General features: G+C 38.0%; 1 protein-coding gene across 1 annotated transcript; it reads right to left on the bottom strand.

The window, feature by feature from the left end:
* Positions 1-389: 389 nt before the first annotated feature.
* Positions 390-10,280, bottom strand: slc34a2b (solute carrier family 34 member 2b). Its single transcript, XM_059528627.1, has 11 exons — positions 9,998-10,280; positions 9,786-9,914; positions 7,716-7,859; positions 7,426-7,537; positions 7,015-7,210; positions 6,353-6,448; positions 4,678-4,798; positions 2,649-2,816; positions 1,990-2,106; positions 1,341-1,465; positions 390-1,256 (listed from the first exon to the last, which is right to left on the bottom strand). Exons 1-11 carry the CDS (start codon positions 10,278-10,280, stop codon positions 711-713), a joined length of 2,037 nt encoding a protein of 678 aa, XP_059384610.1. The 3' UTR covers positions 390-710.
* Positions 10,281-18,248: the final 7,968 nt, after the last annotated feature.

Raw genomic sequence — 18,248 nt, 5'->3', positions numbered from 1 at the left:
AGCCCTGACTCCTCCTACTGGTACATCATGCACAAACAACTACAATAATATTATCTACAGTTGGAGATAGATTTTAACCTCTGCGCTGTGATATCATTTTATTGTGGTCTATGTACCTGATGCAATTTCTTTGTTCTTAAAGACCACATAAAAATTGACTGACAAGTTCAATACTCTTTCCTGTGCTGATGTATTTCCTGTTAAAACAGGAAGTTGGGGCCAGACATACTGATTTCAGAGGGTCTTCAAGGCTGCATTTACACTGCAAGTCTTATGCACTGATCTGATCTTTTGACCAGATGTGATTTTTTTTTTGGCCCGTTGATCACACTATGGTGGCTCAGAGTTCTGTGGGGAATCAGATGTGTAGGTGTGTGTATATGTTTGTGTGTGTGTTTAGATGCAGGTCGAATGTCTAGATATCAGATATGTATCTGATTAAAGTCCACATTTGGAAGTGGTCCAGATCAAATGCAAAAAAATTAAAATAAATCACGATCCTGTGCAAATTCAGATCAGGTGTCAGAAAAATCTGATTTGTTTTTGTCCCAGTGTAAATGCAGCCTAATTATGTACTCTATACTTTTGCTAAGATTTAATTGTAGTGATTAAATAGGTTGCAGTCATCAACAACAAAGTTGCACATGGACCCAATGTGCTGTGTTTGAGCATTACCAGAAAAAACACATTTTGTCCTAAATGACAATGTATTATAAATGTGTCACTGTTACTTTGGCCTCATCCTCTATAGTGAGCACAGGGTTGTCATACATCTCTAAAGTCTTATCCTTGGTTTTCATGTCATCCTTCTCTTCATCCTTCTCTTCTTCTTTGCAGCACTTGCAGCAGCAGCAGCAGCAGCAGCGAGTCCTGCAGAAAGTCATGCCGCTGGTCACCACTTTGTCCCAGGGTTTGAGGGAGTGTAGCGGTGTGGGCAGGAAGTCCCAGCTGCGGAGGAATGATGGCAGGAAACGTGGGCAGCGTTTCTGCATAATGTTTACCACGATCACAATGATCGCCAAAACCAACACGGGCACTCCGACCCCCACCAAGACCTGCCACCCCGCGATGGAGAGACCCAGGACTAACAGCGGGAAGAGGAGGAAGATCAGGATGAGATACAGTGCCGCAAACCAGCGGTACTTGGCTGTTCGGTTGCCCAAAGCTTTGGCTAATCGGATGGGGATGCGTGTGAAAGGGATGGGATACCAAAGCAGGATACCACTAATGTTGAAGAAGAAGTGACAGAGAGAAATCTGGAAAAAAACCCCACAAATGATAGTCTTTAATCTGTAACCAGAGTAATAAAATCAAATCAAATGAAAAGTGCAGAAACGGACCTGTAGAGAGTTGGCCAGTGTCTCTCCAGGACTGGCGAGGGCAGCTAGAATAGCTGTGGTTGTGGTGCCAATGTTGGAGCCCAGTGTGAGTGGATACGCTCTCTCGAGGCTAATGACACCAATACCTGAACAGAGAGAAAACCGTAATAAGGCTTCATTAAAATTGCATAAATTGCTGTAATATTACAATTTAAAATGATTGTGTTTCTATTCAAATAAGTCAATGTAATTTATTCCTGTGATGCGCAGCTGTATTTTCAGCATCATTACTACAGTCTTCAGTGTCACATGATCCTTCAGAAATCACACTAATATGCTAATTTGCTGCTCAAGAAACTTTTGTTATTATCACGGTTGTGCAATTACATATTCTTGTGGAAGCAAGGATTCTCAGATGAATAAAGTTAAAAATAAAAGCATTTTTATAAAATCGATATTTTACATGAACCTTTTAATGCAATGAGAAAAAAAAAAAGTACCAATTTATGTCTGTCCTTGGATTCTGTAGGACATTGTGGGATTGCCCTTTCCAAGAGTGATGCATGCAGTGCCATAAAATGACACACAAATTGTCTAGATCAACTGTAATAGTGGACTAAATTTTCACCAGTTTGGTAACCGGTCCAATCATCCGGGTTTCTGTACTGACCGACTAGTGGAGTGATGGCTGAGGTGAAGACGGAGCTGCTCTGAACAATGAAGGTCATTCCGGCTCCGACAAGGATGGCGATGTATCCAGTGACCCAGGCGAAGGGGAAAGGGAAATCTGGAAACAGTCAAAGTCATATTAGAAAACTCAGTACATTTAGTATGTGTATTTATTCCTGGCGTGAAGTGATGGCTGCATTAAAACTCCCCACAAAGCATAAATACAAGTAGAGTGGATAGCCTGTGTGGGAAGTTATGGGCATGTACCTGAGCGCAGTCTGAAACCAACAGCACATGCACATACACACACACCTGTGGCACTCAGACACACTCAGGCTCATATAATGTTCCTGTTCAGCTCATCAGACAGCAGGACTGGATCACCTGTGCCGACTATCATATGACAGGATACATGCTAACACACTTCCAGTAAGCACTACGCCTACAGGAATGTGATAAGAGGGAACTCAGGGTGTGTTGCCACATATGTGTTTTTAGCTGAAGGTCAAATATTTGCTACATGCGTCTTTGTCCTCAACTTTCAACTTAAAAGTTCAGTATTGACGCACATTGTATACTACAAAGAGTGCGTATCAGAGGTCAATGCTAGAAATTAGCAGCAGAGCTTATCAGCAGATGATTAATCTCTGATGTACTCACCTGTGTTGAGCACCTTTTTGATGACGACCGCCACCTGACCCTTCAACATGGAGTTCAGCAGCTTGACGATCAGAATCAGGCAGGTACAGAGGGCCAGCAACGACAGAGCCAACAAAATCAAGCCCACCGCGAGGTCCGGCAGACCAGCGTACACAAACATGTGAGTACCTGAAGAGATGAGGAGTCTGTCAGAGCTTACAGAAATATACAGAATGTTCATGAAAGCGTTGGAAAGTTAGTACACCCTTCTGGTGTAGTTGAGTGATGCTTCTAGAGTAGAGGTTTCAAAACCTCAAAATCTTTTTTGTGTAAAGATTTTAATAAACTAACAGTCTTAATATTTTACAGTAATATAATAAAATACAATTTAATTAAAAGCACAATTTCATAAGGGAAAGGTTTGCGCCTAAAGATCAAAGGGTCAAATCAAACAATGCTAGCTTTTGATTTGCAATCTTAAGATTATCAATGCAGATCATTTACAATGCTTTATTCATCTGCCTCTGGAAACTTTGCCAGAACTTTATCATTGTGTAATGTTTAGTTGACACACATTTGCCTGTGAGCAAGTGTTTATCAATAATTGTGCCTGTATATAATGATCTCCCCATGTGTTTGTGTGAAATCTTTTCAGTGCAGGTCCATAAAATAGTTGGATGGACCAGACTCTGATTTCAAATGCAATGCACATTTGTTAGTAACTTCTCATTTTTTTCAGTTAATAAATTCATTTTTGACTCCTGCTGCATTATTTGAATAAGCCAGTGGATCCAAATCAGTTTAATGATATAGAAAGTTTTTTGGTGAATGCATACAGCTTGCGGATTCATTTTTGTAGCTTGAATAAAGATTAATATATTTTCAGTTTATAGTGGAAAAACATTTTATAGTTTATGTGAAGAATGGTTAAGTTATATATATTTTTTAAACCTGTTCAATGTTCAATTGTTAAAATATAATGGATTTTAATTCAACTAATGTTGAATGGCTATAATTAATGCCAAACATTTAGGAGAAAACATTTAATAGAGACATCAGTAGCATTATTGGTATCAGTGACACTGGTCTTCATTAATGGGCTACTTAGTAAAAATATGCCATCAAACTAATATTTAAAATATACCATTGCATTATTGCATTATTGATAGTAACTAGTTAATTTATTTTTATCGATTGCAAGAGCCAGTATTTTTTAGATTGCCAACAAAGCTTTATGAAAATTGTAGTATGCTAATTCAGGTTAAAAATCTTAATGAAATGGATCAGAGTATAATATTGCAAATCTTAAGATACAGAGGGTTATTTTCAGATATTAAGAATATATTGACCATTATGCTATTTGAGACCGCGATCATTGCCATTATTACATCAAATAACAAAAAAAAACAACACTGTTGCAGTGGCTCACAATGGGGTTTAGGGACCCCTAAGCGGTTACACAAGTGTCAGTTAAAATGTCCACCAAAAAAAAAAAAAGTGTAAAAGTCTAAGAAAGTTATTTAAAACAAATAATAAATGGACCATTCTTTTATGAATGGTCTTCCTTCCTTCTCATTTGAGGAGCTGCTGAATGGGGCTTCTTGAAAATCTGAGCACACTCTTACACAGTTGAAGGACCACAGAATGATTACATACTCAAACCCACTGAACCAAGTCGAGGCTGGAATTTCAACATGCGATCCATCTACTTGAATTGATTTAAATCACCCAAATTCATACCCAGAGCAAAAGCCCTGCTGCCAAATTGGCAGAGACTCTTTGTTCAGGTGCACTGGCCTCAAGTGCCCGAGGCTGTCATGAAGAATAGCCCTATTGAAAAGGTAGAGTAGATGGATGGGGTAGGGGGAAAGGTGAAGGTAAGTATCCGTTGTCCTCACGGAGGTTAGAGTGAATCACAATCTATGGCTTAGAGCTGAAATAAGTCAACTATGTAAGGAATAGGACTGGAAATGGATTGACATTAGGTTTCAGTCTCTGTTGATCCAGGAAGTTCCTGTACTAGAGCCACAAAGCAAGCAGAGGCACTTACATTTTTCCAAGTTGTTTGTTTCTGTTTGGTTCTCTTGAGTCCAGATCAGGCCGTCCTCCTCCCAGCAGAGGGCGCCAGGCGTGCAGTTTGCGAATCCCGGGACCGTTATATTCACGAGGTTCTGAAACAGACAAAAATACATCTTCAGACCTAAATCTTACATAAAGGAGAGAATATGAAGCTTTTTATGCTCGGTGTCGCATTGTTAGCTTACAAACATGCTAACAAAACAATCAACCAATGCTGCATCTGAAATCTCATACTTCCCTACTATATAGTGGGCGAAAAACAGCATGTGACAAAAGAATGGTGTTCAAATTCACAGTACTTCTAAAAGAGCAGGAAAAAAATTATAGCCTAAAAAAGTAGGCACCTGGATAACCTACTACTAACAGCATAATTCTGAAGTGTGGTGTATTCTGGCAATGATGCGACTGAAGCTGGTAGGTCATGTGACCCTTCAAACTGAAATTGTGAATTGAAAAGACACCTAATAGAAACATGTCAATTTCGCAAAAACTCTTTTTTTAGCTGCTCCTTTCAGTCGAGAATTACATATTTGTAAAAAGTAGCCTACCTAGTCAGAGTATGCGATTTCAGACGCAGCCCTACTTTAGCCTCTGCGTGCTGTGCACAAGGACAAGTTTTTGCAAAATGTAAAGAGTTGCTACTATATGCTAAGTGACTTTTTTTATTTTTTACACATTGGCTCCATTCCAGTCCATTTTTTTTAATGCATTTCACTAGCAAACTTCGCTCCGTCTAGTTTACTCGGATGGATGTCATTGATTACGTTGCATGAGTGCCCACTACTGGCAGAACTCTTGCAGGTGGCTGAATTGGAACGTTCTAAGCACTTTTATTTACATTTTCCCCTTACAATTTTTCTGCAGCATTCTAAAAGTATACAGTTATGCTTGGGCTGTTATTAATGGACTTTATTATTGTATATGTATTATAGAGATGTATGGGGTGGGGATATATTAATCGCAATTTACGATGATGTCACAGTCACATGCCTTGGTCTATGGAGCAGCCTGAAGTGTGGATATGAAGCATACTCGCTCCCTTGGTCAAAATCAAGGGGTCGAGGGTCTGTCCATATAAACTTCCCTCGTCCACTCCATGAAGTGGAACGCATTTCAAAATGAAAGCAGGGATTGCCCTGAGGGAAGTTTGTAAGTGCGCGTCTAAAAGTGGAGTGGTAAGCAGCCATTATTTTTGTGTGACATTTCTTATGCTTAATAGTGTTACACCGTTAGCTTAGCAACATGCTAACAACACAAGATATTGCAATCAATTGGGAGTTGAATCTCTGCGTGCATGATGTTGTATGCCATACCCCGCTGACATACCTACATAGTGTTACAAATAAAATGGTTAATTTCAGTTAAAATGCTGACTTTAAAAAGGAAGCCATCTATACAGACCACAAGGCAATGCTCTAGGCTTTAGAACAGAGCAACAGAGCTAATGCAGCAGTTAACAAGGTTTATCGGGTATTTAGATAAAAGACTTAAATATCTGTATTTGTATGTACATATAGAGCCAGTGTTTATCTTCTGAATTCCCATGTGTGATAAATCTTATTTCCTCATGTTTCAACAGCCTAATTTAGTGACTGACGAGAAATGGTGGGTGTGCTGCACTTATTAACCCACTTTCACATTCTCACCGTGATTTTCTCAGTTTTACACCAGATCCTAATCAGACTTTTGTTTCGGGCAGCAGGGTCTCCAGTGGCGATGTCACGGATCACAGATGTGTCCAGCTGAGAAAAAATAAATAAAAATTTGAATATTACCCTTCATGCAGTGCGTCATGTAGCTGTATGTGAACAAACTATCTGCATTATGCTCTGGACTAATCACAAAGCACTGCACCTTCTGACCAATCACAGCAGTGAGGGCTCAAGGAAAGGAGGGGTTTAGAGAGACTGATTCTTCGAACTGCTTCGCACGAGTTGCTTATGAATTTTAGAAATTTACAAAATATGAAAAAAAATTGGACCTTGCATACATGTAAACCTGTTTTTAGGAGACTCATAAAACAATATTAGCAACATTAAAAGTGGCACTATAGGGGCACTTATAAAAAATAAACATAAAAAAAAACAATATATATATATATATTGTGTGTACTGGGATATATTGAGCTGTGGATTAGGTCTTAAAGTGACAGCAGCCTAATAATCCTGCTGCTACCCAACATTAATTTATACGACAATAACAATGACACAGTGGATCTTATGTGATGGGCTGCCTGATACAGTTGCATACAGATGCAGTCGAGTAGTAACACCTACTAGATAAAAATCAACAGATCCACTCATCTCACCTCAATGATATTCTTGGTGAGGGGTTCAGTGATGACCTTTAAAAGTTCTGGAGCGTCTGCACCCGTCTGGATGTTAAAGGAATCAATTATAAGTTTGGTGAGTTTGTAGAGGTATCCTGAAGCCACCTCCAGAGGCAATAGCACCAGGACAGACAGCCAGTTAAAGAAGTCATGGACCGTAGCTCCAGCAAATGCCCTGAGGTACACAGAACCAATGACAAAACCCATTTCTCAGATGTTCAACCAGAGATCATTCATCAGCACGTAAATTCAAAGCTACTGAAAGAGTGCTAGATTAACTTTTGCACCACTTATTTTTCAGTTTTGGTATACAAATGATGCTAATAAGACCGTGTTTCAATGTTTTCCATCACTGTATGGATACAAAACTGATACCTTAGTTTGTTTTACCTGCGAAACTCATTGCGGTCTCCCGCCTGCATCACAGCCACAATGGTGTTTGTCACAGAAGTGCCGATATTAGCACCCATAATGATTGGCACTGCAGACTTCACCTCCAACACTGAAATATACAATGAAAAATTATATATACAGTTTTTTTTTGCATTTGCATTTGGTCAACAAAAAAAAAACCTTGATACTGTTGTTTTAAGGCAGTGCTTATCATAATAGAGGAGATCTGTGTATGAGCAGGAGTCACACACACACACACACACACACACACACAGAGAGAAACTCACATCCAGACGAAACCATGCTGACCACAATGGAGGACGAGGTGCTTGAGCTTTGAACCAGAACCGTGACCAGGACTCCAATCACCAGGCCAGCCACAGGGTTCGACAGAACCGCATTGTCCTGGAAGATATCGCCAGCTGCTTTCCCTGAGCACAATCACAAAACCAGCAAACCATGCTAATTGTGTCCACAGCACATCTATTTCTGTTCAGGAACAACCAGCCTCTATTATAGATTAACCATGTTAAACTAACCTTCGCTGTGATAAGACGCTGTTTGTTTGAAGTACATGATCAATGCTAACCTACAAAAGATCAGCCACTTATCAAGTTTTTCTGTTTGATCTACATAGTTACTACAGCGTAAAATAGGATACCTCATACATTTTGATGGTTGTAGAGTTTTTTATAGTTTATAGTATAGTGAAGTACTACAGTATATTAGTAAAGTATAGTAGTATAAAGTAAAATCAAAAAACAAAAAGTATAATAAAAAAAATAGAAATTACTTCATGAAAATCACATTTTAATTATGGAAATGATTTTGTGTCGGATTATTCTATTCATCAGTGTTTGAACCATTTATGGAAAAACCACATTTTCCGAATTTTATTTCTGGGTTAAAAAGACTAAAACGAATGGACGCAAAAGTACACGGACCGGCCACAGACCAGTGCATCATTCGTTCATTCGTTTTTTAACTAAATAGTGAAAGTAGAAAATTGAGGAAACGGCTCCCTTCTTTTTTTTTTTCTTCTGCCGAAGATCAAACCGTGCAGTCATCAGTTCTTCTGCAGTAGACTCGGACTCGACTACCACACTGGGGGTGTCCCTCTACTTTACTACAGTTGAAATAAACTTTAAATACCAATAAATGATAAAAAAAAGTTTGCATGTTTGTATTCTGTAGGGTTAACACAATTTGTGTACCATTAATAGTTAATTTTTTGTTTTAAAATACATATTTAAATGAGTTTTGGAGACTGCATTTGTAACAAAATATGCATGTTCCCCTATCATGGAATGTAATTGCAACAACATTTTTAACATAAATAAAGTGGTTATAATCTGAATATAGAATTTTTTTTTTTTAAACATGTATAATGTTATTCAATTGTTTAAAAAAAAAAAATACATATTTTGTTAAATTTATGAAAAAAAGTTGTGTTCCCCAAATATGTTGATAACTTTCAGTTTTTTTTTTGTTTTTTTTTTACATATTTTAACAAAAATTGATAAATACATACTAACATTTCCAAAATGCCCCCTGATCTTGAAAAGATCATGATGGCAGCCTCCATTTTAGAAAAGTCTGGATTTAGGCTGATTTGTCTGGTGTTACGGTCTTTTCTGGAAACAGCACAGGGTCTATAGTAACTTGCAATATAAAGTCTGTGATGTTACTTCAAAATGACAGACATAAGTGGCTGTGTCACCAGTGTTTGATTGAAATTATTTAAAAATCTAAATGTTCTTAAGCTTTCGTTTTAATTGATATATCATATTAAACTAATTTGAAATTTATATTCATATATAATTGATATTTATTTATTCATTTACACAAACATATACCTATTTTTTTATTATACTTTCAATATTAAATTAAAAAACGAATGAACAAATGATACAAGGAGTATATTGCAGAACAGGCTTGTGTTGGGGGGAGGGGGTAGAGAGAGAGGGGGGCGGTCCCACTCTACCAGTAGCCTATTGTCTGAAAAAAAATCTTGGGTTTGGTCATAAAAAGCCGGGCCTCATGTGTCGGTCTCCTGGCCTTTAGTAGCCTACTTTCTAATTTTTACTTTTGATTAAGGTAAAACAAATATAAAGCTTTCCATTAAGTTATACACAGAACTTTGGATTCTTATTAAAAGGGCATGAATAAGTACAAAAGTCACTCAATTTACCAAAAGGCCATTATATAAATAATATAGTATAAATAATATAATGCAGTGCACGGAGTATAGTGGTTTAGCACAATTGTCTTATTCATAAAACGCGCGCGCGCACACACACACACACACACACTGAACTACTTTTAATGAAAAAAGCTTTAAAGTTCAAAGAAAGTACCTCCTACAAGCTGGAAAGCGGAGCTCAGGATGTCCAGGGAGCAGACGAACACGTAGAGCAAGCCCAGCAGGAGAATGAACTTCACGATAGACTTGAGGACGCGCAGAACTTTCCCCTTCGTGTCGAGATCTACAACAGAGCAAACACAGACAAAGCGTGAGACGCGCGGAGATCAGCTCGAGACCCGAGGCTCCCCGCGCTGCGCTCCTTACCGGACCACTTCACCCCGGTGTCCAGGAGCTCCGGCAGGTCCCAGGGGTCCAGCTCCTCCGGCTCGGGGTCCGAAGCATCTTTGCGCGCGAGCTCTGCGTCTGCGAGAGAAAAGACACGCGTCTGAAGATAGAAAGAAAGCAGGAACAGAGTGGAGGAAGGAAGTGCGCCTCTGTGTGGACGTGGATTTATACGGGACACGTACCGAGTTCCGGTGGCGGCGAGGCGGGACGAGTCTCGGGCAGCCGAGCCATTGCCTTCAGTTACAACAAACACATATAACATGTTACGATACAGCCATTTCACAAGTTACATTTTCTTTTGAAGTGTATTCACTCTTGCGCCACGTAAATGCTTTGTATTCTTTGTCCCGAAAGTTTGGTCAAATCTGGCTAAAAGTTTGGCAAAACAAATCAGAAGAGCAAAACAAAACTATAAGTTACTAGTCAAACATCTTTTTTTTCTTTCTTTAAAAACATGCCGTGTTTAAAAACACTATAGTAAAAAGTAAATAAATAAAAGGGTCGTTTGTTATTTAAAATGATGTTTATGATATCACTGTGATATCATCAAATAATAATGATTATAAACAATGAACAATTTAAAGTAAACAATAAAAAAGTAAACAAAGTGATTAAAAAAACAATAAATGGAAAAAAGGAAAATAAAAATCAGAGGAAAATAAAAATAAAGGACATTAAAAAGGAAAAAAGTTAAATTATTTTTCTTAGAAAGCATTGTTTAAAAACAACAAAGAGTTTAAAGTAAAATAGTAAAACAGAAGACCAAGTAAAAAGTTTCTTTCTCATTTAGAAAGCTGTGATTAAACAAAACAAAAACTGTCAAGTAAAAATGGAAAATGGAAAGGAAAACGTTTAAGTCTTGTTTCTTAGAGAGCATGCAGTGTTTAAAACAATTAACAGTTAAAAGCAAAGGAAAGTACAAAAGCAAATAAAAAGTACAAAGTAAGAAGTTATTTCTTTCTCATTTGAAATTAACAAAGTTTTCTTTCTTTTGTTCTTTCTTTCTACTCACAGATTCTTATTTACAGAAACACTAAGAAATGATCGATCTGTCAGAAGACCATTTATACGTCAATATATAGCAATTTCCACCACACAGGTAAGCAACACTTTGATGAGAGACGTAGCTAAACCTGACACTCATGATTCAAACTCATCTGCAGTGATCACAACCTTGCTACGATACACACAGACCACTAAACACAGAAACACACACTGCCTAAGAGAACTTTAAAAAACACATATATTATATTTGTTTTTAAAATACCAAGCATGGTTTGCAGCAAGCAAGCAGTGAGCGGCATTATTTTAGCGTGATTGTCCTACCTGTGCTGTGCGCTGTGTGTGTGTGTGTGTTAGTCCAGTGGACGTACCTGTGGAGGAGGTGCAGGTGTCTTATATACACCTGCAGCAGGACAGTCCTGTGTGTGTCACTGATCTAAAGTCCGGAGCAGGTGGCACTACACTTCACCTCACTCGCAGCCTCAAATGCATGCCAATTATCAGCTCAAACAGTGATATATACAAAGTGCACTGATCCTGCAGACCTTGCATGCACATTAATTAATGTTGGGGAATTATTTTTAATTTGTGCTAAATTGAATAGAATGATTGTAGCTCTATTGGGTTGAGTAGGTGTATGATGTACTTAAACTTACGATGCTTTTGGCAAACTCAGCCCAGGTCTGAATGTGTTAAAGTGATGTTCAATGATTAACAGTGATGTTTGTCAGTATTTGTGAGCAGCAGTCCCTCTGTCCACACTTTAAGCAGTGGATTCAAAGTTGAGGATCAGGTATATTCATGCACATTACATATGCTTCCTTATATCACAACAGTGCTTTGGACAATCTGCCACAACATTTTAAGGTATTTCTTTTTACATGTACTCATCCAGAAAGTAATAAACTAACAGAGGGGGCTCAAAATAGTATTTTAAATTTTTTTCTCAAATTAGTATGACTATATGGTATTTTACTATAAATGTTAGTATTTATAGCATTTAAAAGTGTTTAGTATTTATGTATATTATTTTTAGAAAGTAGGACAATTAAACAATTTTATAGTAAATAGCTAATATATATTTGATGGATAAATATAAAAAAGTAACAGCCTAAATTTGTCTGAAAATGCATGCAATGTGTGCAAAATAATTCTTTATTTAAAGAAAACTGAAATATGTAAAATACTTACAAAATGTAAACTTTAAAGTCTCAAAAGCCATGACAATACAATTGTTAGTTTTGTTTGAAATATTTGGAAAAATTAAATGAGGCCTGCCAAATTTTTTTTTTTTTTCTAAATACATATTTTTCTAAAACCCATGGATGGAAAATAAATGTACGTTTACAATCACACTAATACAATATAAAATACGCAACATAAAATACAATTTATTTAAAACAACCACAAGTCTCCTTTGAAACTGTTTCCAATAAAGATGAAAAAAAAACATAAAATAAAACACAGACAATATAAATATAGCTGTGATGTTACTAATAATTATATTATTATATTATATTGCTCTAAAAATAATCAATTCTAAACATAAAATACTAAACTCATATTTTTAATATAAGACATTTCAAGTGTGTTGATGGAGCATTTTAATTGGATTATAAAATGAACAGTTACAACTAATTATTACAGTAAACATTTAAAAACACCAAAAGTATAATGTCATGCAGTTATTTTGGTTAAAGTTGTAGGTTTATTAATAATTATCAACGCTCTATGCTGCAGTGCTTATTTTATCTTTATGATATCAGATAAAAATGTCATATGAAAGTAAAAGGCACGTACTCTACTACTCGGACTAGCTAAAAATTAAATGTAATAAACACTGTTTGTTGTTTTCACCTCCACAGTAAAATAATTCAGATTAAAGCTTAATTAGCTTATCTGCGGGTTCACTGAGTTTGTACGGTTCAACTCCTGAACCTAAAGAGAGTGGATGATATAATATATCACAATCTTACTCTAGAAGGATGAAAGGCTGATGCACATAAAACTTTAAATGCTTGGAAAACTACCCACCCATCCAAGCAGTTTTATCCTTTAGCATATTTCAGGCATAATACAGATAAACATGACCACTTGGTTATCTATTTTTATTTTATAAACACAGCAGAATTTTAGCTTTAAAAAGTTTTTATATACTTTTTCTTTGTGATAGACTCATATTTAAGTCACAATTACTTAGTGGTGTTTGCTAAGACAAAAATAAATAAATAAATAAATATCATGGTGGAAAATGACATATACCTTCAGTTTACAACATTTTTTAAAACTAACCAACTAAATAAATAAATAACCCCCACATTGCAATGTGTCATAAAAATATGGGTAAAACACCTGTAAGAAACCAATACAGAAAATTCCTTCAGATTAACACAGTGATCGGGTTGTGTTTTATTTCCTTGTCAGTATCATTGTTGCTCATATTTAACGCTATAAGCATTTACCTTAAGCGTATAACTAATTTCACACAGATCAGACGGCTTGTTGAAGAGGGGTGGTGCACTCCTATTTTTCAGAGTAATGCAAATTTTATTGATCACGGTGAACCATAAAATGGACTATACAATAAAAATAAAAAAGTCCCCATATACTTTGATTTGAAGGAGAAATCTAAGTCATACAGACTTCAGAATATTATAGAGACTGGAATGGAATTGTGACAGATTCAAAAACAAAAACTATAGGATATATATATATTACATTACATTTAATCATTTAGCAGACGCTTTTATCCAAAGCGGCTTACAAATGAGGACAATGGAAGCAATGAAAATCAGCAAAAGAGCACTGATATATAAGTGCTATAACAAGTCTCAGTTAGCTTAAACACAGTACACGTAGCAAGGTTATTTTTTTTAAATATAATAAAGAAAAAGAAAACAGACAGAACAGAAAAAGAATAGAGCAAGCTAGTGTTAGAGGTGTTTTTTTGCTTCTGTTAATTGTATAATAAATGAAAAGAAAACAGATAGAATATTTTTTTAAAGAAAACATGCAGCACTCTATTAATTTTTTAAGAATAGAATTAGAATAGAGAGTGCTAGATTTAGAGGGTCAAATAAAGATGGAAGAGATGTGTTTTAGCTCATACTTGAAGATGGCTATGGACTATGGATTGTTTTGGGCAGGACATTCAAATCTGTTAATTTTGTTATGGTAGTATGTCCTTTTAGCAGTGGAAACAGTAGCAGAGTGACTGATACACATTAAAGGTCAATAGGATTTTTTTGATTAGCGCCATACTCTTTCTGCAGCTCTGAGCTTAGAACGATGTTCGCGGAAATGATCCAAGGTGTGCAGTGTAATGATATAATATAATTGTATAAAATCCCTGTTGAACTCTTATTTTGAATTAGTTAGCGGAGTCAGGGACATGTGCAAACAAGTTCAGTTCAAAGACTGTTCTGCTGCTGCAACGAGACAGATCATAGTTTGTTATGATGTGTGTGCGTTCTTGACAACAAACCACACATATACACTGTATCAAAACAAACTACTTGTAGATTGCTTGGAATAAATCAATGGTTGGAAACAGAAGCTGTCATGAACTTTTGCCTATAAACCTTCTGATCAAGGTTGAGGACTAGATGTTGACAAGCCAGTGCATCCACGCACATACATCTTTAATAAATTGGTCCTTCAAACCGGATTCAACATCTCATCCTCAGGGCAGCATCACAAGATTACACTGTAGAACAACAGTTTCTCCGTCATAGCAGGATCCAACGAATTCCAAAGACTTTGTACTTACTTCCCTTAGTACTCAGAACCTTCCCTTACTACAATTTGTAAGTTATTCAGATCCAAACCCCACAGGGCTATAGACCTACCAGACCCCTAGATGCAATAGCCCAGCCACAGTCATATTCTGCACCATTCTCTTCTGTACAGCCAGTTCAAGTTTCAAGCATGGTGGAGATGGCTATTGCTTCCTATTATGAAATACCAAGGCCTAAGCTCCAGTGGGAGGAGAGTGATTTTGCTATGATAAAAAAGGGACTTGATGGCATCCTGGGCCCACATCTCCATTTGACGGAGGACTATAAATTCCAAGTGTTACATGATCATCTCAAATTACCAGCTGCCTTCCAAATAGCTAAGAGATACATATATGACCCCATGCCTTATACAAGAGGCATGCAAGCTTTGCTGCAGCTGTTCTGTGGACAGCCCTGACAACTGGTACAGGGAGAAAATGGCAACATTCTCTGCACACCTCTACTGAAACCAGGGGATGCACATGGTTTTGAGGACTTTGCATTATCAGTCAGTACTCTTGTTTGCCTCCTTAATAGATTGGAGGCAGATCCTGTGTTACACACATCAAACAACTATGAGTGCCCCAATTAGAAGGAAGGCACATGGAACTGGAACTTGACAGAAGGAACAATTGAAACTGTGTGGTGCACTTACTGGAGCATAACTGGCTAAACTCCTCCTAACTGAAATTACCCTACCCATCCATAACACTATTCTCGGGACAGACTCCACCACAGTTCTCACTTGGATCAAATCTGAATCCTGTCATTACAAGGTGTTTGTTGGCACACAGATGCCAACAAACATTGGTCCACTCTTGTCGAGCATCTCCTTTTCAATGCTGTCATCCCAGCCTTTTTAGTTTATCCACAAAGCTTGAACAAGGATTTTAGCCTGGGTGGTATAAGGCAAAATATAACCAAGAGGGTCATATTGAGATGCTAGCACTATAAAATGTTGCGCATGGTGGGCTCCTCTGTGGATAGTGGGCAGTTTCGATAACCAAGCTTGTCGAAAGGGCAGTGCCAGGAGAGCCCGAGAGTAGACTCTTGTGGGTCTTTCTTATTTACAATCAACCATATCTCACAGCTTTCTGACTGTGCTTCAGTTGGTAGATGAGCAATTACCTCTGGGTAGTTACTGGCCTATATTCTTATTTCAAATCTTATACCGATCTACAAGCAGAAACTTAAATCTGCTAAACCTGTATTAAAGACTGTGAAGAGATGGACCAGCGAAACAGAGCAGGACTTACAATCTTGTTTTGAACTCACTGATTTGAGTATTTTTGAAGCTGGCTACCACTGATCTGGATGAACTCAGAAAGACTGTAATATCCTATATTAGTTTTTGTGAGGATATGTGCATTCCTACAAGGACTTATTTAACATTAAACAATGATAAGCCATGGTTTACAGCAAAACTCAGACATCTTCGTCAGGCAAAAGAGGATGCCTACAGAAATGGGGACATAGTCTTGTACAATCAGGCCAGGAACACACTGCACAAAGAGATTAGAGCAGATAAAAAGACCTACGCTAAAACGTTGGAATCACAAACTACAAGACACCATCCCCTTGCACTGAGGCTAATCAACAACTTGCTAATGACCTGAATGAGTTTTATTGTAGATTTGAAACCCCCAACACCCATTCTGACTACACATCCGTTAACACCTCCTGCAATCCCCCTCTCCACACCTCCTGCTCTTCAAATCTGTGAAGATGATGTGCGCCAGGTCTTCAAGAAGAACAAAAGAAGAAAAGCACCAGGCCCAGATGGCGTTACACCAGCCTGTCTGAAAATCTGTGCTGACCAGCTGGCCCCCATCTTTCTACAGATCTTCAACAGATCTCTGGAGTTGTGTGAAGTACCTTCCTGCTTCAAACGCTCCACCATAATCCCCATTCCAAATTAACCCAAGATAACAGGACTTAACAACTACAGACCTGTGGCTCTAACGTCTGTCATCATGAAGTCGTGTGAAAAACTGGTTCTGGCTTATCTGAAGGACATCACTGGACCCTTACTGGACCCCCTGCAGTTTGCTTACCGAGCAAACAGGTCCGTGGAAGATGCAATCAACATGGGATTGCACTTCATCCTGCAACATCTGGACAGAACAGGGACTTATGTAAGGATCCTTTTTGTGGACTTTAGTTCGGCTTTTAACACCAACAGCCCTCCAGACCAAACTGACCCAGCTTTCTGTTCCTAGCTCTATCTGTCAGTGGATCACAAGCTTTCTGACAGATAGGCAACAGTTGGTGAGACTGGGGAAATTCATGTCAAACAGCTGCTCCACCAACACTGGTGCCCCTCAGGGATGTGTTTTCTCTCCACTGCTCTTCTCCCTGTACACCAACGACTGCACCACTAAAGACCCTTCTGTAAAGCTCCTGAAGTTTGCAGATGATACTACCGTCATTGGCCTAATCCAGGACGGTGATGAGTCTGCTTACAGACAAGAGGTTGAGCAGCTGGCTGTCTGGTGCAGTGTTAACAACCTGGAACTGAACACGCTCAAAAAAGTGGACATGATCATGGACTGAAACCCTCCTGCACTCCCCCCACTCACCATCATGAACAGCACTGTGACTGCAGTGGAGTCATTCAGATACCTGGGAACCACCATCTCTCAGGACCTGAAGTGGGACAATCACATTGACTCCATTGTGAAAAAGGCCCAACAAAGGTTGTACTTCCTTCGCCAGCTGAGGAAGTTTAACCTGCCACAGGAGCTGCTGAAACAGCTGTCATTGAGTCTGTCTTGTGTACTTCTTGTGTACTTCAATAACTGTCTGGTTTGGTTCAGCTACAAAATCAGACATCAGAAGACTAAAGAGAACTGTTCGGACTGCTGTAAGGATTATTGGTGCTCCCCTGCCCACCCTTCAAGAACTGTATACATCCAGAGTGAGGAAAAGGGCTCAGATCATCCTTATATTTATTTGTTACTAGTACATCCCTGCATCTTACTCAATCCTATTCCATTATCATTTATAGCACAATTGTTTATTCACTTATTTATTTGCCCATTTTTTTGTCTGTATGTTGTTGTCTCTGTGTACTGGAAGCTTATGTCACTAAAACAAATTCCTTGTATGTGCAAAAGCATACTTGGCAATAAAGCTCTTTCTGATTCTGATTGCCAAAAAACAGGAGATGACCAGTTCAGAGAGCTGGAGATATGTGGAGATGGATCTAAACCCTGCTGATGTCAGCAAAATCAGGGCCCTTACTTCCTCCAACATTCACCAGAAAACTGGCCAACACCACCTACTTTATCTTCGAATGTTGAAAATGAGATAAGAAAGTCATTTTTCTGTGTTCATGTTGCTGTCTTTCACTCCTCCCTACCAGATCCAGAGCAGAGCACAATATGGGCAGACTTGGTTAAATCCTGTCTTCAAGTAGTATTTAATGATCAAGTTGTGTTTGAGGAAGTACT

Source organism: Carassius carassius, chromosome 37 (assembly GCF_963082965.1).
Source record: "Carassius carassius chromosome 37, fCarCar2.1, whole genome shotgun sequence".
Lineage (NCBI taxonomy): Eukaryota > Metazoa > Chordata > Actinopteri > Cypriniformes > Cyprinidae > Carassius > Carassius carassius.
This window is presented reverse-complemented; position numbering and strand designations above follow the sequence as displayed.

Coding starts and splice junctions, on each gene's coding strand:
- slc34a2b (XM_059528627.1), bottom strand. CDS start 10,280: ATGTTATATGTGTTTGTTGTAACTGAAGGCAATGGCTCGGCTGCCCGA. Junction 9,915..9,997: donor CACCGGGGTGAAGTGGTCCG/GTAAGGAGCGCA, acceptor GCTCTGTTGTAG/ATCTCGACACGAAGGGGAAA. Junction 1,257..1,340: donor CACTGGCCAACTCTCTACAG/GTCCGTTTCTGC, acceptor GTTTTTTTCCAG/ATTTCTCTCTGTCACTTCTT.